General features: G+C 41.3%; 1 protein-coding gene across 1 annotated transcript in view; it reads left to right on the top strand.

Moving 5' to 3' along the window:
• Window positions 1–24,805, top strand: part of MAPKAP1 (mitogen-activated protein kinase associated protein 1) — a 268,575-nt gene that overhangs the window by 196,359 nt on the left and 47,411 nt on the right. The window contains 1 exon segment of the mRNA XM_011931379.1: window positions 4,250–4,357. Within this exon segment, the coding sequence (XP_011786769.1) occupies window positions 4,250–4,357 (108 nt within the window).

The following is a 24,805-nucleotide window of genomic DNA, read 5'->3' on the forward strand; positions in this document are numbered from 1 at the left end:
AGCTTTGATGGATGATCAGGGAATACCCAGGGCAGAAAACACGCGGATTTTCAGTTACTGACTAAACTGAGCATAGACTATTAGCAATATTCCTAAGGAAAGATGGACGGGCCTTCCTGGATGGATAGAAAGATAAGGTGATCACATCTGATCATGTTTTCATAAGAGGCAGTGGTACTATAGTGGACTCAGAATGCAGCCAGAGCATGAAATATTTGGTATGTATGAATTTTGTTAAAATAAATAGTTTCAGATCATTTTCATTTTGAATGTATAGAAGTTAAGTGATTCAGATTCTAGATGAATCCACAAATCTACAAAAACCTGTATTTATGGTATAAATTGTGGCCTCTTTATAATTGGCCAGTAATTTATAGTTTGCAGGAGGAAGGAGGGTTCAAGGCAGACAGCTTTAGAGCCAGAAGACCCCCGTGGATTTCATTTCCCCCTTCCTACTTTTTACCTTTGTGATCTTGGGCAAGTTACTTCATCAGCATCCCAATCTGTAAACTGGGGCTAATATGCCTCTGGAGGTTGCTGTGAGGATTCAGCAAGGTAAGGTATATGGCATGCTTGGCACATAATAAGCATGTATTAAATGAAAGTCATCGTCATACTAGGCTTCATAGGACAAAGTCCAAGAAGCTACTTTCAGAAAACTAATTTTAATAGAAATATCTGTAAGATCCAAGAAATAAAATAAATGTCAGATGATGGCATTTATGGCTTTGAGAGTGGAGCAGGGAGTTGTCTGTAGGGATAACGGATCCTTCCTGGTACTCCCTGACTCCCTGTTTTCCCTGATCCACGTTTCCCAGGCAGCTGCAAAGACTGGTAGGAAAAAATGTGCAAAGGAGACCGGCCTGAAATTCCTCCTGATGCAGCCAGGCCTTAGTTCCCAGTAATCAGGAAAGTAGTAGCTTATATATAATCCAGCTGTCAGGTAGGCTGACAGCTTGAGAAGCCCAACAGCCTGTGCACTGCTCTCAGAGTACTCATGCCAGGGTGCAGGGTTAGCTTCACATGAAAATATGTCTACATAAACAGATCCTGTCTGCTTTTGATTAAATTACTGCATGTGAATGACCCATTGGAGATGCCACAGTGTGTGCTAATTATATAATAGCCTCAAACAAAATGGCATAGTAAGAAATTGGAGAACTTTTAAGTTTATCTGGTGTTTTTAAATTACAAAAGTGGCCTTCATTTATTATAGCAAATTTGAAAAATACAAAAAAACACAAAGGAAAAATAAAAACACTTATTAATTCCATTATGAATTATAACTACTATTCACATTTTAGAAATAACCTCCTAGTCTTTTTTCCTCTCTTCCTTTACATATTTTTTTGCTTAGATTTACCTTTTTAAAATTCGTACATAATGTTTGTATATATTTGTGGAGTACACATGATATTTTGTTATATGCATAGAATGTGTAATGATCAAGTCAGGGTATTTGGGTACCACCTGGAGTATTTATCATTTCTATACACTGGGAACATTTCATGTCCACTATTCTAGCTTGTTTTGAAATGTATAGTACATTGTTGTTAACTGTAGTCACCCCACTCTGCTACTATTTTAAATATTAGAAGTTGTATTTTTATAATTACAATTTAGAATATGCTATATAATTAGCTGCTTTCATAAAGTTAGCATGTTATAAACATGTTTTGTAAAATTAAATATTTTTGTACCATCACATTTAATATTTTTATGGTATTTCATAACATTTAATCAGTCCCTGTGTTAGACCTAGGTTGCTCCCAAATTTGGGCTATTATTTTTTTTTTTAATTTTGGAGATAAGGTCTAGTACAGTGGCACAGTCATAGCTCACTGCAGCCTCAAATCCCTGGGCTCAGGAGATCCACCTCAGCCTCTCCGGTAGCTGGGACTACAGGCGTGCACCACCACACCCAGCTAACTTAAAAACTTTTTTTTTGTTGAGATGAAGACTCACTATATTTTCCCAGGCTGGCCTCAAACTCCTGGCCTCAAGTGATCCTCCTGCCTTGGCTCCCCCAAAGGGCTGGGATTACAAATGTGAGCCACCATACTCGGCCTGAGAAATGAATTATTACAACTAAACTTTACACCCAGATTTCACTGTAAATTTATAGAAGTGGATGTCAGTGGCTTCTACACACTGTGTTGCTGGGAGGTTTTGGAGATGGGAGCAGTCAGAGATTGTTTAATAGGCCATTGTCTTAGAAAGCAGCCCTCTGGGTTCAGGGGTAACTCCCTTTCCTCTACTAGACCAAGGGGGCCCACAGCTGTTTTCTTAAGGTTCAGCTTTCTAAGATTCCTTCCACCCAGTATTATGTGCCAGCATCTACTGATCAATAGCAGATGTGCCTATTAATTGAAAATTATTGGCATGGACAGGTGATAGGTAGTAGAGACTACAAGAATTATCTGCATTTCCTTCCATACTTTGATTTACCTAACACTTTTTTTTTTTTTTAAAGAGACACAGGGATTCTCTCTGTTGCCCAGGCTGGAGTACAGTGCCATGGTCATAGCTCGCTGGAGCCTCCAGCTCCTGGACTCAAGCAGTCCTCCCGCCTCAGCCTCCCGAGTAGCTGGGACTACAGGTGCACACCACCATGCCTGGCTAATTTTTAAATTTTTGTTGTTGTTATTATGTTGCCCAGGCTGGTCTTGAACTCCTGGGTTCAAGCAGTCCCCTCAAAGTGCTGGGATTTGGGAGAATCGCTAAGTGGGGGCTACCATGCCTGGCCCTATTTAACACTTTTGAAATTAGAATTTTTTTAAAAAATGAATTTACTACCTATAATTTTAAAACACAATACCTTTTTGATGTAAATATAGTGTTTTAGAGTTTAAAAGAACTGTGTATACTTCTATGTATATGCTTAAATAGTTGTATATGTTTTAAGAATTTGTTTACTTACAAAGGTTTAAAAGCTTTATTTAAGTAGTGTAAAAAGGACTGAATGTATGTAAGCGAATGTATGTAAGAATTCAGAATAGGCAGAAGTGCTAATGAAATACCAGTTAGAGAAAAGATCAAATATACCCTGAAACTGAAATAAATCTCTACAGTGCTACAGCTGAACATAGAACATGGGAAGGAGAATGACTGGAAATGAGTGAAATGCCTCATACTAATGATAGAGAAGCACTAGATGTGATTAATCCACAAGCTGACAACAGCTGAAGAACATATCTAAAAATACGTGTTCCGCCTGGGAGCCCTGCACGGCCTCTGATGCTTCCCTCAGATCTCTCACCTCTCCTTCTGTCTGACCAAACACGCCTTTCAGAGTCAAAATAATAAGACAGTTTCTTATGCCTCTAATCCTTTCAATAACCATTAACAGATCACAGGAGCAGTCTTTTGAATCTGATCATTGGACCTGTTAGGTGTTATCTGAGAAGAACAAGATTATCATTTGGGTTGACAAAGAAATACATGAATAAATGTATAAAATGCTGCAGTGTTTTATTACGGTCTGCCAGAAGAACCCTCTATGTGATGCAGGGTAGCTAGTATTCCTGGCTTCCAGTACTATTGAACCTTTGTCTCTTGTGTTTTCATAAATGTTTCAACAAAAATGTGAATCAGTAGTCACTGTCTTTTCACCATTGTAACTCAGAAATCTGAGATTTTTTTAATTTAAAAAATTTTTCTGCATATGAATGCCAGGTCATATGAGCTTTATTTAAGCTTACCTGTTTATAATTTGTTTTGAATTTTTTGGACTGTTGTTATATTAGAGTTCTACACATATCTTATTCCTGATTGTAATTTACTATTATTTAATTATTAATAAGTACCTTTGCCTCCTGTGAGGCAGGTACATTTCTAATAAGCATTTTTCCTACATCACCTCTGATCCTTACAACAATCTTTCAAGGTATAACTGTTCCTACATTATATATTAGGAAACGGAGGTTCAGAGAGGGTAGGTGACCTGGTCATATCTGAGAAGTGGTATAGCCACGTACGACTCCAGGTCACTCTGACTCAAAGCCCATTTACCTCTTACTTGGTTTCAGGGATAACTGAGTGGAAACAGACCTGATAATAGAACAGATGAGTATGTGAAGCCTTATGCAAAAGAAACCCCAAACTTCCATCTTGGATAGCTAGACCCTTAAGACAGACTTGAACACTTTACTAAGGCTTTATCAGCTTTTCACCAGTATGTGGTGTTTTTTAAATGTTAAATTCACTGTTTCAGACTTCCTCCCCTCCTCCTGCCCCTTTGATCTTCCAGGCCCTCAGTACCGCCTAGAGAAGCAGAGCGAGCCCAATGTCGCCGTTGACCTGGACAGCACTTTGGAGAGCCAGAGCGCATGGGAGTTCTGCCTGGTCCGCGAGAACAGTACGTTGGCCGCCTCGCTCCGTGCCCGCTTTGTCCATTGCAAACTTGCTTAGAAGTCATGTGTTTGGAAATGCTCACTGATCTGGTTTCCCTAGGCAGATTTGAAGTGACTGTTTTCCAAGGCAGACTGCAGTCTTCATGCCAAAAGTATATTCCAAAGTGAAATGATTGATTTTGTGCTTTTTGGTAGAGAGGCTGCATCCTGTTTAGCACTTTGTGATTAATATTTTCCTGTTAAACTGTGTCTTCCTAAGTTGGGAGCATCCCTGGAAACAGCTTAGAAGTATGAGGCCTTTTCTGAAGCAAAGGCTATTTCATATGTAAAGCAACTGGCCCTGTCAGTATCACTATTCAGACATCAGGTTTCAGAGAATTTTAACCATTTGCTTATTCTAGCAGGAGGCAGTGTAGTGATTCCTTATGCTATGCTGAGAACTTTAAAACTTGCTAACTTTGTTCATTCTCTCTTCAGAGTTTCCAAATTGTGCATTTGCCATCCTCTCCTCCATACTCCCACTGGCATAAGGGCAAGTGACGTGTGAAACTGCGCTTGAGGCAGCAGACTGTCTATAGTCATTCCTGCTTCGGGGCTTTTACACAGGCTGTTTCTTCCACCTGGAACGCTCCTTCCCCCATTCTTGTTAATAACTCTTTCTCATTCTTTGTCTCAGTTTATCAGAGAGGCCACCGTGATCTTCCTGTCCCCCATTGCTTAAAACTGATCCACCCCTCATTTGAGTTTCTCATTGTGTTCTGCCATACGGCATACTACTGTTTCTCCATTGTGTGTGTTTCTATCTATTCATTTATTTATTATTCTTATTTTTTAGAGATGGGGTCTTACTGTATTGGCCAGGCTGCTCTCAAACTCTTTTTTTTTTTTTTTTTTTTTTTGAGACACAGTCTCACTCTGTCACCCAGGCTGGAGTGCAGTGGCACAATCTCAGCTCACTGCAACCTCCACCTCCCAGGTTCAAGCGATTCTCCTGCCTCAGCCTCCCAAGTAGCTGGGACTACAGGCGCGTGCTGCCACGCCTGGCTAATTTTTTGTATTTTTAGTAGAGACGGGGTTTCACCGTCTCTATGGTCTCTATCTCCTGACCTCGTGATCTGCCCACCTTGGCCTCCCAAAGTGCTGGGATTACAGGTGTCAGCCACCGCGCCCAGCGGTTGAAACTCTTGGCCTCAAGCAATCCTTCTACCTTGGCTACCCAAAATGTTGGGATTACAGATGTGAGCCCCTGCACCCAGCCCGTATTTAGAATTACATATTTTTCTCAGTGATTGTTTACTTAATCTCTCTCCCCTGCTAGATTGTCAGGTCTGTGACGGTGACCCTGGCCCATACCAAGTTACCCTTCATATAGATCTGCTATAGACTGTGTGCTGCAGGACCTCAGTAACCGAGGATTGAATGAGTGAATGGATGATAGGTATTTACTCACACCATTGACCCTCTCAACAAGATCAGGCTGCTTGCTTGCTCTTTGTTTTTTCTTTGTTGTTTTGGTTTTGGTTTGGTTTGGGGGTTTTTTTGAGACAGAGTCTTGCTCTGTCGCCCAGGCTGGAGTGTAGTAGTGTGATGGAGGCTCACTGCAATCTACACCTTCCGGGTTCAAGCAATTCTCATGTCTCAGCCTCCCAAGTAGCTGGGATTACAGGCATGCACCACCACTCCTGGCTAATTTTATTATTATTTTTTTTATTTTTAGTAGAGATGGAGTTTTGCTATGTTGGTCTCAAACTCCTGGCCTCAAGTGATCCACCCACCTTGGCCTCCCAAAGTGCTGGGATTACAGGCATGAACCACCACACCGGCCTAGGATGCTACTCTTTGACTTGGGCCCCAGGCAGCCTGTTCTGCAGAGCACGCACAAAATTCACCAGGAAGGTGAAATATGCTTTTGGCATTTGGCTGCAAATTCTCAAAGGCAGAAGGTTGCTGTCCCCACAGTCTGCAACTAGTTATAAGTACCTTATGTGAATACACATAGAAATAAAAATCACTGATTCCCAAATGGTCCAAAAAATTCAAATGAGTAGTAAACATTTGTGAAAATGTTTATCCTTATCAACATTGTAAAATACAAACATTTTAGAGCCACATATCAAATAAGCCAGGTATTTCGAAGGGAGTCCTCATTGCTGGAGAGAATATAGAGAAATAGGCACACTCAAACACTGGGGTCTGTAGTATAACAGTATAATATAACTGGAAATATCAAAAGACCTAACAATGTCTTCTCCAGTATGTCTGTTTTTGGAAATTACTAAGGAGGCCGGGCAGGGTGGCTCTTGCCTGTAATCCAGAACTCTGGGAGGCTGAGGTGAGTGGATTACCTGAGGTCAGGGATTCGAGACCAGCCTGGCCAACATGGCAAAACCCCGTCTCTACCAAAAATACAAAAAAAAAAAAAAAAATTAGCCAAGCGTGGTAACGGGTGCCTGTAATCCCAGCTACTCAGGAGGCTGAGGCACGAGAATCGCTTGAGCCCGAGAGGCAGAGGTTGCAGTGAACTCAGATCGCACCACTGCACGCCACCGAACTCACAACAGAGTGAGATTCCGTCTCAAAAAAAAGAAAAGAAAAGAAAAAGAAATGAAAAGGAGAAAAAGATCTAAAATGCAAGAAAGATTTATGTACAGTGTTTTAACAATATTATTTCTAATATCTAACATTGGAAGAGTAATCATATAACTTATATCCCTATATTGGAAAATTATGCAGCGTTTTACCTTTCTAGTAAAGGCAGACTAAGTACTTTGAACCAACTCTCCCACTGAAGGTACTTAAAAAGCTGATTAAAATAAAGAAATGGCCATCCTAAAGTCGTCAAAGAGCACAAGATAGAAAAGAATCAATGACCATATTTGGGGAAAGATTAAAACAGAAGAGATCGACGCCTGCAAGCACTTTCACCCTGACATCATTTGCCTGGCTGGCAGTGGCAGCTTAAAGGTTGAGCTGGGTTGTTGATAGACTTTAGAGGAAAAGGGACAAAAGAAGTTCGGGGTTTGCCAGGGGTAGAAAGCCCAAAAGAGGGATAAATAGAAAACAAGTAGTAAGATGAAGATTTAAATGCAGACATATCAGTAAATGAACTAAAGGCTTTAGTAGTAGTGGTAGTAGTTGTTGTCTTTAAGATGGTTATGATGCGTTTTTCTCAAATACCTAAAACAAGGATACTGAAAGTTTGAAGCAAAAGGATGGAGAAAGATGTTCTATGCAAATAGCAACTGAAATCTGGTATAGCCACATTAGCATGAGGCAGAATACATTTTTAGATGTAAAAACCATTATTTCATAATGATGAAAGGTTCAGTTTACTTGGAAGATTTAACAGTTCTAAACCTATATGCCTCAAAATATGTAATACAAAACTGAAGAATAACTAAGAAAAGTATACAGATCTCCAATCATGGAAGGAGATTTTAACTCTCAGTAACTGAAACAGCAAATACATTTTAAAAAAATATATACTAGAGAAAATTTAAAACAACAGTTAAACTTAACCTCATGGACAGGTGGTACAGAGAATATTTTACCCTACAACTGCAGATACGTATTTCTTCCAGTCACACATGAACGTTTCCCAGTATTGACCTTATACTATGCGATAAAGTAAATCTTACATATCAAAAGATCGAAATCATGTGTGATACGTTCTCTGATCACAGTGAAATTAGGCTAGGAAAAAACAAGACAACTAGAAGATCTGCATGTGTCTGGAAATTGAGAAACAGGTTTCTGAACCCATGGTTTAAAAAAGAAATAATAATAGAAATTAGAAAATATTTTGACTGAAAGATAATGAAAATTTGAGGATATAACTAAAATAGTGTTTGAAGGAAATTTTACAGCCCTCTAATTCAAATATCACAAAAGAAGAAAGGCTGGGCAGGGCGCGGTGGCTCACGCCTGTAATCCCAGCACTTTGGGAGGCCAAGGCCGATGGATCACCTGAGGTCAGGAGTTCGAGACCAGCCTGGCCAAAATGGTGAAAACCCCGTCTCTACTAAAAATATAAAAATTAGCCAGGCATGGTGGCATGTGCCTATAATCCCAGCTACTAGGGGGGCTGAGGCAGGAGAATTCCTTGAACCTGGGAGGTGGAGGTTGCAGTGAGCTGAGATTGTGCTACTACACTCCAGCCTGGGCAACAGAGCAAGACTCCGTCTCAAAAAAAACAGAAGAAGAAGAAGAAAGCCTGAACAGTAATGAGCTAAGCATTCAGCTCAAGGAATTGAAAAAAGAAATAGAAAAAGAAACCTGAAACGAATGAAAGAAAAGCAGCAATAAAGAGAAGAATAGAAATTAATGAAATATAAATTCAGAAACATCAGAATCAAGAGCTGGTTCTTTGAAAAGACTAACAAAATTGATATACCTCCAAGGAAATGGATAAAAACAAGGAAGAGAAACACAGATAGTAATAGGAATGAAAAGGAGGTATACTGCAGATCCTGTCATTAAACAGTAAGATCCTGTCTTGTAAATAAATACAAGATTATTTTGAAAAAATTTATACCAAAAATATTAAAATTATAGGTGAACAAATTTATAGAAAAAGACAACAAAATTGACACAGGAAGAAATAGAAAACCTGAATATTCTCATAACTATTTTGAAAAGCGAATTAGTAATTAGGAACCTTCCTACAATGAAAATCCCAGACCCACATGACTTCACTGGCTAGTTTCTACCAAAAATTTAAGAAAAAAATAACTCCAATCCTATATCCGCTTTTGCAGAGAATAGAAAAAGAGGTTATTACCTCCAATTTATTTTAAGAGGCTATCATAATCTTGGTACCAAACTCAGTAAAGACCATACAAGACAGCAAATTTTCAGGCCAGTCTTAATATAGATGCAAAAATCCTAAACAAAATATTAATAAAGTGAATCTAACATTGTATTGAAAGAACAATGTAACATTACCAAGTCGGGTTTATCTAGCAGTGCACATTTGGTTTAACTGTGATGTAATGTTAAGGGGAAAAAATGTCAAGACACATAGAGTAATCCCAACTATGTAAAAACAAAGAAAGTAAAACTAGAAAGGAAATGTTAATAGTGGTTGTCACTGGTTGGCAAGATTGTGGGTAATTCATTTTCCTTCCCGTTTATATTTGTTCATTCCAGAGTTTCTAAAGTGAGCATGCATGACTTTCTAAGAAGGAAAAGCAAACAAGAAATAAGGGCAGGTCTACATAGATAAAGATCGTATAATGAGACGATGTCTTAGTGTAACAATTCTTGTGACATTTGAAATTTCATACCATTTCTAGTACCACAACATAGTGAGCCAAAGGAAAAGTTACACCAGTACACTCCTGTGTGACTTGCTTATCGGAACTTTTACCCCGTAGAAATGAACAATCCCTCCCTCTGCCCCTGTCATTTTTTTTCATTCTTTAAAGTCTGTCATCTTAAACATACTTGAGGAACTAATTCGTAGGTAGGAACTTTATAGTGGATTCTCTTTCAAAATGTTGATTCCTTGTTATACAAACAAAGTGGTATTTATTAGAATCTTGGTAAATTTCTTGGATATGTAATACTTATACATGTAAAAAAATTTCAGGTAACTGAAATGTCTGTAGTGAAAATGAAGTCTCACTTCTTACATCCCCTAATTTCCCTCCCAGAGACAATAATTGTTCCTGGTTTCTTCCATATCTTTCCAGGGGTCATCTATGCTTATGCAAGCACATTTTGTGTATGTATGTATGTATCATAGGTGTGTATACACACAAGCACACTCATACACACTCATTTGCATTCCTCCCTTTTTTGAAAACACAAATGGGGGCCTGACGTGGTGGCTCACGCCTGTAATCCCAACACTTTGGGAGGCCAAGGTGGGCGGATCACGAAGTCAGGAGATCAAGACCATCGTGGCTAACACGGTGAAACACCATCTCTACTAAAAATACAAAAAAAAAAAATTAACCAGGCGTGGTGGCGGTTGCCTGTAGTCCCAACTTCTCAGGAGGCTGAGGCAGGAGAATGGCGTGAACCCAGGAGTCGCAGCTTGCAGTGAGCCAAGGGCGCACCACTATACTCCATCCTGGTTGACAGAGCGAGACTCCGTCTCAAAAAATAAAAAGAAAAACACAAATGATAACAAACATTAGTGTTCTGCATTTTTATCATTTTTAACAATATAGAGATTATTCCACATTAATCCTCATATTGTTCCACATATAAATTCACTAATTTCTTTTTAACTACTATGCGGTATTCCACAGTATATTGTGATTTCAAATTAATTTTTTTGTTTGTTTGTTTTTGAGACAGAGTCTCATTCTGTTGCCCAGGCTGAAGTGCAGTGGTGAGATCACAGCTCACTGCAGCCTTGACCTTCCTGGCTCAAGCAGTTCTCCCACCTAAGCCTCCCAAGTAGCTGTGATTACAGGCACACACCACCACACCTGGCTAGTTTTTTTTTTTTTTTTTTTGGAGAGATGGTGTCTTGCTGTGTTACCCAGGCTTGCTTCTGCCTCCCATAGTGCTGAGATTACAGGAATGAACCAGCACACCCAGCCACAAATTAGTTTTTCTGAAAAAAGATAAGCCCTGCTTTCTAATATTAGGAAAGAGAAGCTGTGAGGGTTGGTGAATAAAGCCTTGAAATCTGGGCTCTAGTTCCCATTCTACTTCTGAACACGAACATGGTCTTAATTCAGTTATGTGATCTCTCTGAGCCTCAGCATCCTCATCTTAAAGGATTTGCAAGATACTTGCCATCACTTTTTGACACTCTGAGTCAAAATCATTGTGTTAATAAAAGAAGCCCTACCAGCACTTACGAAGATCACAATCAACGGAATCATAATTAGTCTTTGTAAAATGGAAGTAAATTATAAAAACAATTTATTATTTTAAAGGCTTTTAAGAGGATTTTTTAAGTAGGAATTCCAACTAAGAACTACATTGTTTTCCAGTAGCTACCTGTTAAGAAGGTGGATTGAGGCAAAGAAAAACATTCCAAAAGCAGAATTGTTTTCATTTCTGTTTATATGTTTGATTAGAACAGGCTCCCTATCCTTAAAGCCATTGTAGATGTGGACTAAATTCTGATCATGTATTATGCAGTCCTTAAAGAGAATGTGCTGTCAAGCCAGACTGCCTCAGTTCACATCCTGGCCTTGCCACTTACTAGCTGGGTGACCTCGGGCAATTTACTTAACCTTTCTTGGGTAGTTTATCTGCCCTCATGAGATTGATAGGATTCAGTAAGCTCTAATCATCATACAGCTCCTAGTATAGCACATAATAAGTACTCAATAAATGTTAACTGTAATTAATAAATAATGGAAGAGCAGCATTCTGTGTCTGGTAGAGCAGATGGGACACAGGTGTTGAGGTTTGGAGTCATAGACCTGGCAGAGCCCTGGAGGAGATGTATGTTGATGAGAGGGGAATGACCCAGAATGGAGAGGGAAGGAGAGTGGGGAGAGGGCAGGTCTGTAAGTCTGTGTCCTAGGACCAGAGAACTTAGAAGCTGGGTACTTTCCAGCAAATATTTTTTGTTGTCCCAGAATGGGTGTATGCTTTACAGATAAAACCATTTGTTTGAGAAGTCTGTTTGCCATAAGGGTGGATAGAAGCCTTTCAGTTTTTCTTCCAAGGAGGGATGTGGCATAATATTTTATATCAACCACATCAGTGAGTGTTTTTTTGTTATTTCTTTTTTATTTATTTTTCTTTCTGTGTACCTAGTCCTGCAGAAAAGGGTGTTTTTAAAAATGATGTATTCGGGCCTAATATTGTAAGGCATTGTGCTGGGCATTTTGCAAATGCTTTCTCTTTCAATTTTCATGGCTACCCTACAAGATATTATTCTCATTGTGAAGAGAGGTTATGACTTGCTTGAAGTTATCCAGCCAGTAAGCGATAAGACCAAAATTTTAAGACAGCTTTCTGATTCCAGAGTCCACCCTGAGATTGTTGATAAAAACAACCTGAATTTTCAGTCCTAAGAATGGCGATTACAATTGTCTTTATATGCTATGAGAGAGAAGCTTACAAATGAAGCGGATATGACAAGAGTTTCTGCCTAGGGACTGAGAGCTAACATTTGTGCTTGGATCTTGGCCTAAATAAGAAAATGACAAGCCAAAGTCCTTGAGCTTTCCAGTTTGGATTCTTGTTGGATAATCTACTATATCCTTCAGCCAACTGCCTGCTAGAAGCTGGAATCATACCAGAAGGAAGCCCAAGTACATTATGAGGGGGATGTAACATTACAAGACTTCCGTTCTTGTCCGAGCTTCTATATAAATCCTAGCACCAAACTGAGCCTCAATTCCCTTGTCTGCCAAGTGTTGCCAGTGACCTTTCCCACCAACCATGTGGAGGTAGTCCAAGCAGGTCCTTAGAAGAAAGATGCTGCTTGAACCAACTTATTCTTTCCACAGCTTTAAGAGAGAGAGTGGCATTTCCCATCATCAGGGCCAATATAAGCCTGAAATTAAACTGGCTTTATGGAATATGAACAAAGTGTCAGACACCATCTTTCTGTTTTATCCCTGACTTGTCTGTCGTTCATAGTGCTTAAAGCATAGTCATTAGAATCAGGCAGACCTTGGGTGAACCACTTGCAGCCTCTGACAGTGGACAAATTATGTCATCTCTGATTTCATGTTTAAATGGAGGTGAATGAATCTTTCACAAGGATTTGGTGAGAATTAAATGAGATATAAGTGCTCTTATTATAACAACCTTTTCGGCCATGTAGTCATCATCCTTGTTTTATAGAAGAGGAAACTGAGGCGCAGAGGGGTGACGTGATTTGCTAATATCACATGAACAGTAATGAGAGGCCTGGAAAACTGTCTTTTATTCATTGAGTCTGGTGAAAGAGCTGAATCTAATTATTGTATTTCCTAAATAGAAGTTGCTGTAGAGAGAGACCAGTTGCTCTGTAAACATTAATTCAGCTTCCTTTGATCTTCTTTCGTTTTGAAGGAGATTCACAGAATGTTTAAGATCATCCATTATTTCAGCACCTTATTGAAATTCTCATTTCCTAATTTTAAGGTTATATTGAGAAAGGGCCTTAACTCACCAGGTAGGTAGTCACCCAGGAGGGTGGACTATGGGAGGGAAGAACATCCAGAGGTCTTAGTCTGAGAGCCCTCCTTTACCTCCTTAATTTTCCCCCTGAGGCCCCAGGAAAGGAGGCAACTCCTAGGAGCTGCCCGGATTACCTGACTGCCCTTCCATGGGCTCCTTACAGTTCCTACCCTTACTCCTCTCTGAGCACTGATTCCCCTAAATGGATTTGCCAAGTCCCACACTGGACTGTGACCACCCCTCACACTGGAGAGGAACCCGGTCTGAGTCCCCTCTTCATCCTGGTGTCTGTGGCCAGGCCCGGCTCTTTCCCCCTGATAGAGTGAGCCTCCTGAACCCCTCACATCACCAGGCTTCTCACTGGACCAAGTACAAGATGGCTTTTAAGGAGAACTTGGGTTTGAATAAGCATCTTTAAGGGTAGGGGTTTCTTTGTTGGACTACCACCACCACTACTAAATAGAAACAGAGAGAGGGAAGAAGCAGCTGTAGAAAGATGATGAAAATCTGCTTTATCCTGGTGTGCTTGCCGACCCTCTTTGTGATGCTTATTTATAATGGGCTGATTCTTCCTCCTGTGTGTGCTCTTTGCCAGCTCTGGAGACTCCCTGGTAGTTCCACGCTGCTTCTGCAGGCTTTGCCTCCTTCAGTTACAAATTACTGATCTCTCCAATTTCTATCATGTGACTTAAACACCTCCTTTATTATACCACAACAGCAGTCTTCAAATACACAAGAAAATGTGATTATGCAAATAAACTCTTGTTTACAAATGAAAGTGACTTGTGATGTTCATTTTACATATTTTAGGTTGAGTTATTGCTGAAAGCCAGTTACCTGTCTGGCTTTAGCGGGGAGGTCTTTACCATAAGGAATTTTCTGTAGGGTGAGGATTTTTATCCAAGTCAATACTGCATAATAGCTCCCTGTTTGCTGCACGCTATTAGAGTTTAAATGAAACAGAAACATTATTCGCCACATAAGAATACCTGTGAGTCCATGTCTTCCTCTCTGGTTAATGTGGGCTGGTTGGCACTGTAAAGGCAGGATGTTTGGCACCACTGTGTAACCTTGTACAAGTCCTCCTTCTTTGTGGGCCTCATTTCTCCTGCTGCAAAATGTAAAGCTGTTGTGAGGCTTAAACCATTGAAACAAGTCAATGAGATTGTGTACAGTAAAAGCGCAGAGTGAACTGCAGTGCACTATACAAGTGTTCACCATTACTGAGTATCTCTGCCTGAGACTCAGAGGCCAAACAACTGTCACGTACACCATAGCTAGTCTGAGCATGTGTGTGGTGACCCTTTCCCTCCCTGTGATTCCTGTTTTCTTTTCCTCTAGCCCCTTAGGCTTCCCATAGGCCCCTCTGGGCATTGGCCAGCACCAAAGGTAGCTGACACCTGGGGCAAAAAACTGTGCTGACCTGTCTTGAAGCTGAACTGTGCTGTGTGGGCTGAGAAGTTCCGCATGATTTGTATTTTTCACTCTCTTCTTTCTCTAAAAGTTCCGCCCTTTCCATTTTATCATTAGGTAGTAATTAGTATTCAAGGGAAATTGGTCTTAATATATTAAAATTGGTTTAAGTGCATTTAGACCTGTACCACAGCCAATGTCTTATTGGAAAATGTAATTGGGGACTCTGTGTATGTAATTAATTGAATTACAATTAAGAACTTTCATTAAGCGATACACTGGTACATTAGAGCAGTAAGGAAGCATGTTTGATGAGCCACAAACCCTGTCTGGGCTCTAAGTGAGGGCATGGAGATTTGCATCCCTCTGATAGGCTCCTGGCCCCAGAATTCGCCCTGAAGGTCCTGACTAATGGTTTGGTAATGCATCAGGTGATATTTCTGCAGTGACTCTGAATGGGAGGTGGGATTCTTCCAGCGGATGTGCCCTCATTCGCCGACTCTCAAGTCAGGGAAAGGGACACCTTGGTGTTGATCAGATGTTACAGTTCTTAGATATTTTGCCATGTAAATTGTCAAAAATGCCATGCTCCTGAGAAGACCCCATTACTTTTCCTGGGCTTTGAACATGGACAAAGACATATTGAAGAAAGAGGAAATAATGGGAATTCTGTCCAAGCAAACCCATGATGAACCATTGGTCCAGACCCTTAAATGGTCATGCTTCATCCTGTAAAGGGTATTGGATTCACTTTGGACACATGTTTGTTCATGCATTCCCCAAATATTGATTGAGCCCTCCTCTGGGCCAGCTACTGTGGTGAGACTTAGCCCCACATTATAGAGCCCACGGTTATGATCAGTGCTACAAAGGGTAGAAAAGTGTGCATAGCAGGGGACTAGAGCAGGTGAGAAGAATAAGAGAAGGCTTGAGTCAGAAAAAAAATAAGATAGTCCAATAATGAGTAAGAAAAGAATGTTTCAGGCCAAGGGACTGCTCATCTGAAGGCTTTGAGATGAGAAGGAGCTTGGGGTATTTAGGAATGAATAAATGGAATGGAATGAGGGAGAGTGTGCTGAAAGATGAGACTGAGGGATAGCAAGGGTCTAAGATGCAGAGCCTTGTAGGCCCACCTTCCATGATCTGCTCTTTTTTGACATTCTACAGACCTGAAACTGTTTCTTTCTGACTACCTCATAAAACAAGATTACCTTGATTTATTGAAGGGGGTCTGAAATCTCCATGTGGAAAGTCCTCCAGCCTGGCTGGCTCTGGCTCCAAGAGTTTAATCAATTAAGCACTGACAGCAAAGATCCCTACCCCGGTGGTAGCATGGCAGATTCTAGTGAAGGGTATATCCTACTGCGTGATCCCGATGGCTTTAAAGAGATTACTGCAGAGCGGTGGGCAGGCGGGGGGCATGAACGTGTGTGTGTGTGTTATAGTATATCACCTATTGATTGCTTTTTAGAGACCAGCAAAAATGACTAGTAGCCAAAGGGAAGTGTTTAATAGAAGAGAAGTTTTGGGCTTATGAGGCTTTGGGGACTTAAAAGGCCTCTGGAAAAAAAAATGTGATGGATGCAGAACGCTAAGGAAGAGTTTTCCCTGTGACTCACTTATGCATCCAGCTTTGAGTCTTACCGAGGGAGTGGAGAGTTAGGTTTTATCCCTGATTCCTTTGCTCTGGCATAGCCAGGCATGACTGTGTTCTCGTTAGATACCATTACAGCCTATGGAGTTACGCATTTCCAGCCCATCTGAAAAACATTTTTATTCATGGAGGTTATGTGGTGGTTAAAGGTGCAATTTTGGAATTAGACTTGGGTTCAGTTTCTAGCTCCAGCTTGTACTGTTTGTATGACTACCGTAGCAGAATGACATTCTGAGCCTCATTTTTCTCACCTGTAAAAAGAGGATAATATCCAACTTAAAGGAGCATTGGGAAAAATGGAATGAGATGACGTCTTCAAAATGCCGAGCATCGTGTTGGCATGCTTTAGTAAGCACTCAGTGTGTGTTAGCCGTCATCACAGTTGTTCAGGCAGAACCCCTGTCCTCTACAAACCTAGTCTGTTGGCGAGTCTGAATGGAAAACTAGGAAAGGTATGTTAGGTGCTCTTAGCCAAGATAAATACAAGGGGTGGTGTGCAGACCTCAGGTACTGTTAATGGTTTACCTGTATTGCATCAAACTTCACTCATTCCATCAGCAGCATTTATTGAACATCTACTGTGTGACCATGTGCTTTATAGAATGGGATGTTCCTGCCCTCAGGCTCCTTGTCCAAAGGGGAGTGCAGATACTTACCACGTAAGAGACTTATCAGAAGAACCTTCAACAAAGGGCTATAGCGCTTCAGGAGAGAGACAGGGGAGGTTCCATTTGGACTAGACCTTGAAGCATATAGATTTTAGAGCATAAAGGACATCTGACCAAATGGTAGAACCTGAGCAAAGTCCAGTTTAGCTGAAGCAGGGCTTCTGCGTTGGGAGTAGCAATAAGACTTCAAGATAGAGTGGAGCAGAAAAGGGTTTATATACTTCTCACTGTCAGTCACTTGTACTATTTTACTTAATTGTGTGCCAGGTCCTGAGCTAGATACTGCCCCACTTTTGAAGAACCACTCCCACCCCTACCATTTTCTTTTCCACCATTCCACTTCACACCCTGTCCCAAAGGCAAACACTTGGTGTTCCCTGTGTATATCCTCATGTTTTGTGGACTTTATGTTTTTTCCTATACTATTCCTCCTGTCCTCCTTCCCATCACCTGGGAACGCTGCCATCCCCCTAAGCTCTGGAAGCACTAGCACAGCACCTGGCATATGGCTGGTGCTAAGTAACTGTTTGCTAGTCTGGAAGGAACGGTCAACAGGATTGTGCTATGGACACAGGTGAGGATGTAACAGAGGCCATTGATCTTCCAATTGAGTTCTAGAGTTGGCGTAGATCTTTTTAGAGAAGAGACACTGAAGTTGCTTTAATTTATAACTAGATTGGGGCCTTTTAGACTTTGTGTAAGTCTCCTTGAACTGTAAAATGAATGTTAAAGTCCTGTGCAGTTTGCATCTATGAATACAAGGAATCTTCCGGTAACATACAGTGAGTTCATCTGAGCTTTGATTTAATGATTCGTCCTATTTGTTTGACCTCTAAGTGTCTCCCTCAGTTCCAATTAAATCACATATATGAAAACACTTTTAAACTATAAAACAGTATTTATAATTAGCCTTGGTCTGATCACCTGAAAGTAAACCTATTGCTTTTATGTGTGTGCAGACTTTGCAGCTGTGTTTGTTGTCAGGTTGTAACACATATACACAGCTATAACTGCACTTTTGTTTCCCATTATTATCATCCAAATAGATATCAGGGGCAATGAAAACATGGCATTATAACCAATAAAGTAAGCAGTTCTCAAACTTTTTGGTCTTAGGACCTCTTTATACTCTTAAAAGTCATTGAAGACCCCAAAGAGCTTTTGTTTTGTTTTGTTTTGTTTTGTTTTGTTTGAGGCGAGGTGTTGCCCTGTCGCCAGGTCTCACCCAGGATGGAGTGCAGTGGCAAATCAGCTCACTGTAGCCTCAAACTCCTGGGCTCAAGGGATCCTCTCACATCTACCTTCCGAGCAGCTGGGACTACAGGTGTGCACCACCATGCCCAGCTGATTTTTTTTCTTTTTTAACTTTCAGTAGAGATAAAGTCTCACTATGTTACCCAGGCTGCTCTTGAACTCCTGGCCTCAAACAGTGCTCCTGCTTTGGCTTCCCAAACTGCTGGTATTACAGGTGTGAGGCACTGCACCTGGCCAAGCTTTTATTTGTTGAGTTATATCTGTTGTATTAAAAATTAATTAATTTTAAAATATTTATTGAGAAAAACAGTAATTTCATTAATGTTAATGACAGTTTTGTTTATTTTATTTTTTTTGAGATAGGGTCTGTCTCTGTCACAAGGCTAGAGTGCAGTAGTACAATCACAGCTCACTGCAACCTCCACCTCCTGGGCTCAAGCAGTCCTCCCACCTCAGCCTCTCCAGTAGCTGGGCCCAAAAAAGCTAAAAAAAAGCCTGACTACTTTTTTTTTTTTTGTATTTTTTGTAGAGATGCAGTTTTGCCATGTTGCCCAGGCTGGTTTTAAACTCCTGAACTCAAGTAATTCATCCGCCTTGGCCTGCAAAAGTGCTGGGATTATAGGGGTGAGCCACCATGCCTGGCCCAAATGACAAATTTTATGAAAAGTAATTATTATTTCTTTTAAATAAATTTTTCTGAGACAGGGTCTCACTCTGTTGCCCAGGCTAGAGTGCAGTGGCGTGATCATCTCACTCTGCTGCCCAGGCTAGAGTGCAGTGGCGTGATCACAGCTCACTGTAGCCTCAACCTCCTGGGCTCAAGTGATCATCCCACCTCATCCTCCTCAGTAGCTGGAACCACAGGCACCCACCACCACAACCAGCTAATTTTTGTGTTTTTTGTAGAGACAGAGTTTTGCCATGTTGCACAGGTTGGTCTCAAACTCCTGGACTCAAGCAATCCACCTACCTCAGCCTCCCAAAGTTCTGGGATTATAGGCATAAGCCACCGCACCTGGCCTAAAATTTTCTTTTTTTTTTTTTGAGACAGACTCTTGCTCTATCACCCAAGCTGGAGTGCAGTGGTGCAATCTCAGCTTTCTCTGCAATCTCCGCCTACTGGGTTCAAGCGATTCTCCTGCCTCAGCCTCTAGAGTAGCTGAGATTACAGGCATGCGCCACCATCCCCAGCGAATTTTTTGTATTTTTATAGAGACGAGGTTTTACCATGTTGGCCAGGGTGGTCTCAAATTCCTGACCTCAAGTGATCTGCCCACCTCAGCCTCCCAAAGTGCTGGGATTATAGGCATGAGCCACTGCACCCAGCCAGGCCTAAAATTTTTAATGAAAAGAGTGTCATTATTTTATCTTATTGCAAATTTCTGTAATGTCTGGGCTTATAGAAGACACCTGGATTTTCATATCTGCCTCTGAGTTCAGTCTGCTACAATATATTGCTTTGGTTAAAGTATATGAAAAAATTTTGGCCTGACCCAAATATGTTGTTGAAAAAGGGAAGAATATTTCAATAGCCTTTTCAGATAATTGTGGGTATTAATTTTTGTTACTATACCAAAACTCAAATGGTTTCTTTTTTTGTTTGGTTCTTGTTTTTTGTTTGTTTTGTTTTGTCTTTTGAGACTGAATTTCGTTCTTGTTGCCCAGGCTGGAGTGCAATGGCGTAATCTTGGTTCACTGCAACCTCCGCTTCCCGGGTGTAAGCAGTTCTCCTGCCTCAGCCTCCCAAGTAGCTGATATTACAGGCATGTGCCACCACACCCAGCTAATTTTCATTTTTAGTAGAGACGGGGTTTCACCATGTTGGTTAGGCTGGTCTCGAACTCTTGACCTCAGGTGATCCGCCCGCCTCGGCCTCCCAAAGTGGTGGGATTACAGGCATGAGCCACTGCATGCAGCCAAGCTTTTTATTCCTTTGTGCACTTGTAAGAGAATGGACATGGAAAAAGCAAGTCATGCCTTGCTGTTCTTACAAAAATAGTATTACAATTATGGACCCTGAAGGGGACTTGGGAATTCCCCACCACCACCACCATAGGTCCCAGTCTGCACTTTGAGAATCACCGATTTAGAGTTTACAGTTATGCAACTCAACGGTCTATTGAGTCTAGGAGCGTGGTGAGGTAGGCAGGACAGGAACAGCCTTTAGCCACTTGAGGGAAGGGAAAGAAGGCACGTGGACTCCAGAATCCAACAGATGTGTCCCAGTTTCACCTTTCCTAACAGTGGAACCCTGGGCAAGGTTTTGACCCAGTCTTGACACTTTGAGTGAGAGTTTGAATCTCTGTATCTGAACTCATATTCCATGTTCTTTCTAATGTTATTCAGCCCCAAGGCTGCCTCCCAGCCCTTGGCTGCCTCACAGCACCTTCTCTTTCTTGGCTGCAGGCCCTAGACTCAACCTGCTTCCTTCCTCAACTCCTCTCTGCTTCCCTTTGCCTGCCGTGGCCTCTTTTTGCCATTTTTCACTGAAGACAGGTGCCAGGCCTCATTCCTCAGTTCCCCTTTCCTGATTTTGTACTCCCAAGAATTAAGCTTCTTCCCTTCCTGGGTTTTCTGCTTGTCCTCCATACCTTCCTACATTGTGATTGTCATTCTTCTGGAGCCTTGTTGTCAGCCCATTTGAGCTGTGGTGCTCAAGTCACTATTAGGCCCCACCCCAAAATTTGATGTATCACAATACATCTTTGAGTTATTGCAGCTTGAGCATTTTGACACAATACATTATGGTAATCCATGGCATATAGAGACATTAACACTCCCGACTTTGACAAAATACATTGTGAAGTCTTTAAAGGCACCATAACAATTTATCTTGTCATTCACGAGGAGACCCAGTTCAGCATTAATGTAGATGAACACAGTGTGGCTTTTGTTTCATTTAATTGCTTGTGACCTTTTTAATTGCTAATTTAACAAACTACCAACGGGTTATATTTCAATTAAATTAACAGGCAGTAGTTCTTGTTTTTTCAGTATGTTTATTTTTAAGATGTTCTGGTTCTCTCTACTTTTCACTTTGAGTTGCTAAAAATGTCTTCTTGGCCGGGCATGGTGGCTCATGCCTGTAATCCCAGCACTTTGGGAGGCCGAGGCGGGCGGATCACGAGGTCAGGCGATCGAGACCATCCTGGCTAACACGGTGAAACCCCGTCTCTACTAAAAATACAAAAAAAATTAGCCGGGCGTGGTGGCGGGCGCCTGTAGTCCCAGCTACTACTCGAGAGGCTGATGCAGGAGAATGGTGTGAACCGGGAGACAGAGCTTGCAGTGAGCCAAGATTGTGCCACAAAAAAAAAAAAAAAAATCCCAAAAAAAAAAAAAAAAAAAGTCTTCTCTTGAACAGAAGTGGACTTTTTAATGTGAAGTTTATAGTAGAGTAATTTTAATATGCAGATGGTACAATATCAAGCATCTTTCATCTTTATGTGTGGTTGGGTTCATTCCTTTCCAGAAGGGTACAAGCAGTAAACGTATACATGCAAGTCATAGAACTTGTCCAAAAAATATGCTTTTGGAATAATGAATGCTTTGCTTCAGGTGTTTGTCTTTAGATCAAGTGTCTATTGCAGGCACCATTTATTAGGCACTTCTTTCTACCTTGTACTATTTTGTGGCCTATAGCTAATTTGTAAGCTCCTGAGAATCAGGAACCCTGCTTTATCCTCACCAGTGTCCCCCACAGTCTAGCATACTCCTGGCATGGGGAGGGAAGTGGTTGTACATTGCATGTACAATAGACCTGACCCCTCCAACAAGTGGTACTCCTGAGCCTACTTTGAGAAATGACACTGGAGGCTGGGCACAGTGGCTCACGCCTGTAATCCTAGCACTTTGGGAGGCCGAGGCAGGTGGATCACTTGAGGTCAGGAGTTCGAGACCAGCCTGGTCAACATGGTGAAACCCCATCTCTACTAAAAATACAAAAAATTAGCCGGGCATGGTGGCTCACGCCTGTAATCTCAACTACTCAGGAGGCTGAAGCACGAGAATCGCTGGAACCCGGGAGGTGGAGGTTGCAGTGAGCCAAGATCTCATGATTGCACTCCAGCCTGGGCAACAAGAGCGAAACTCTGTCTCAAAAAAAGAAAGAAAGCAATAACACTGGAACTCCAAACCCAACAGTTGATCCTGTTCATCAGATAACCTCCTTTGGAGTGAGCAGCATGAACTGGAGGCGAGTACAGGACTATTCCTTCCCCACTCCTTCAGGTGCTGTTGTCCTTCTGATCATAAATGCAAACATGCCCCTTGTCGGCTGGGGCAAGGCTCAGAACTCCCCCAGGTACCCAGGGGACTTAAGTCCTCAAATGGGATATGAATTTACACTATCAGATAGTAGAAGGTCAATGCAAGAAGCATTAGTGGGTTGAGCCAGCTCCAGCTATGTAAGTCTTGTACAAAATTAATACAAGGATATTGACAAGCCTTGCTGGTTATTTCATAGCTTTAAGACCTCTACTAAAATCCTATCATCTCATCTGCCCATTATTAACATTTCAGCAAAATATAAAGTTTTCATTAATCTCCCACAGCAAATTTAGGAGCGAAAACTGGCACTTGTTTGAGCTTTTAGGACTACATTAGCTGGTGTATTAAACAAAATATGTCATTCTTCAGTAGCTTCTGTAAGAAGCTAAATCAATTTCCAGCCATATTTATGCACCACTTTATCTAAAAGCATCTGAATTATCATTTATAGCTAAGATGCTTTATTAGCAGCTGGCATTGAAATTGCTCAGTAAAAAATTATATGTCACGTTATAGTAATTTTTAAATTGGTTTTAATCCAACATCATAAAATGTAAAAATCTTAAGTGTGGGTTGTTTTTTTTTTTTTTTAGTAATTGGCATTTTAGCATAATGAGCTGTTACCTCTTTCCAAATCAAATACCTGCAATATTTAGAAAACACTAATTAGTAAAGCAAACAGAAGTTCTTGAGCTCAGAGCTAAGTTGTATCTAATAATAGCATTTTCTCAGAAAAGATGACTTGAGATGATTTTTAAAACATTAAGTGATTTTAATATTTTACCAAAATACTCTGTAATTCTCATGTATAAGAAGTTCTAAAATAGAAATAAAACATGTTTTGACAGTTATGTTTCAGTGAAAATGAAGACTGGAAAAAGTGAATGATTATTCTAAACTCCAAATCTTAGCCAGCCTCTCAGTTTGGGATGTGGATATTACCCAGGAGAGAGTGGTAATCAGGATCATGGCATCTCTGTCCAAAATCATAGGCACTGCAAAGAAAGGAAACGGGCTACCCAGTGGCCCTTGCAGATGTGGAGTGAAGCTCTGCAGTGTCCTGGAGGTGTGATGTTGGTTAAGTCACTCTGTCTCTCTGACCCTCACCTTCCTGTGGACATGGCAGCTGGTATTCAGTACATGTTTATTGAACTCTTGCTTTATCCTCTGAGTGGTAGCACCGGCAGTGTCTGAGTTGCAGTGTCTGAGTTGCAGTGATGAGAAAGCAGTCCCTGTGCTCTTGGGGTTTACAGACTGGCAATTACTCCTTGTGATAACTGTTCTGAAGGAAAATGCAGGGTACGGGGACAGAAGGAACCAACTAGTGTCGGGGGCTTACAGCCAGAGAAGGCTTCCCTGGAGTGTCACTGGTGCTCTGCTCGTCAGGAGGAAAACAGGGAGGGGCCGGGAGAGAGTGAGATGGGGAGAAGGGTGACCTGAGCAGAGAAGAGGACAGCATGTGCAAGGTGCAAGATATTTTGAGATGGGATTCTGCCAGAAGCACTTAGTGAAGGGCGAGGCCTCGTCCTTACTGAAGGAAAGCACTATTGTGGGCGCTGGGATGGTCCAGGTTGGGAATTACTGTAGTGTTTGCAAATAGAACACAAATTTCCTAATAAATGAGTTCACTGTGAAAGCATCAGACACCAACTTTGACTTAAAATACTTGCTCCGTAAATAGTAACTGTGGGAAGGAAAAGCATATCATTGTCAGGCTACCAGTTTGTCACAAAATTTTCCAGTTTTATACCCAAATCTAGAGTTTACCATTCCCCCAGCTCCGTCCCAAAGAGTTCTCTCTGGGTTTCCCTGTGGAACCGTCTCTGAGTGCTCAACATGAGGCCTAGAGCACCCTACTCTGGTCAGCCTCTGCGAAATAGGCTTCTCCCCTCCCAACCCACTCTACCCCCTGCACTGGTGATGGCACCAGCAGCTGCACCTGCAGAAGTCCACATTTCAAAGCCCAGGGACCAAGAGATAGTTCAACTTTGCTTAATGTAACCTTAGCCTGTGACAGCCTCCCAAAGCCTCGGAGTTCTCATCTGTAATATGGAAAATTATAAGACCTTCAATGCAATAACGTGTGAAATGCTTAACACCAAGCCTGG

The sequence above is a fragment of the Colobus angolensis genome, unplaced genomic scaffold (assembly GCF_000951035.1).
Source record: "Colobus angolensis palliatus isolate OR3802 unplaced genomic scaffold, Cang.pa_1.0 Scaffold9, whole genome shotgun sequence".
NCBI classification, from domain to species: domain Eukaryota; kingdom Metazoa; phylum Chordata; class Mammalia; order Primates; family Cercopithecidae; genus Colobus; species Colobus angolensis.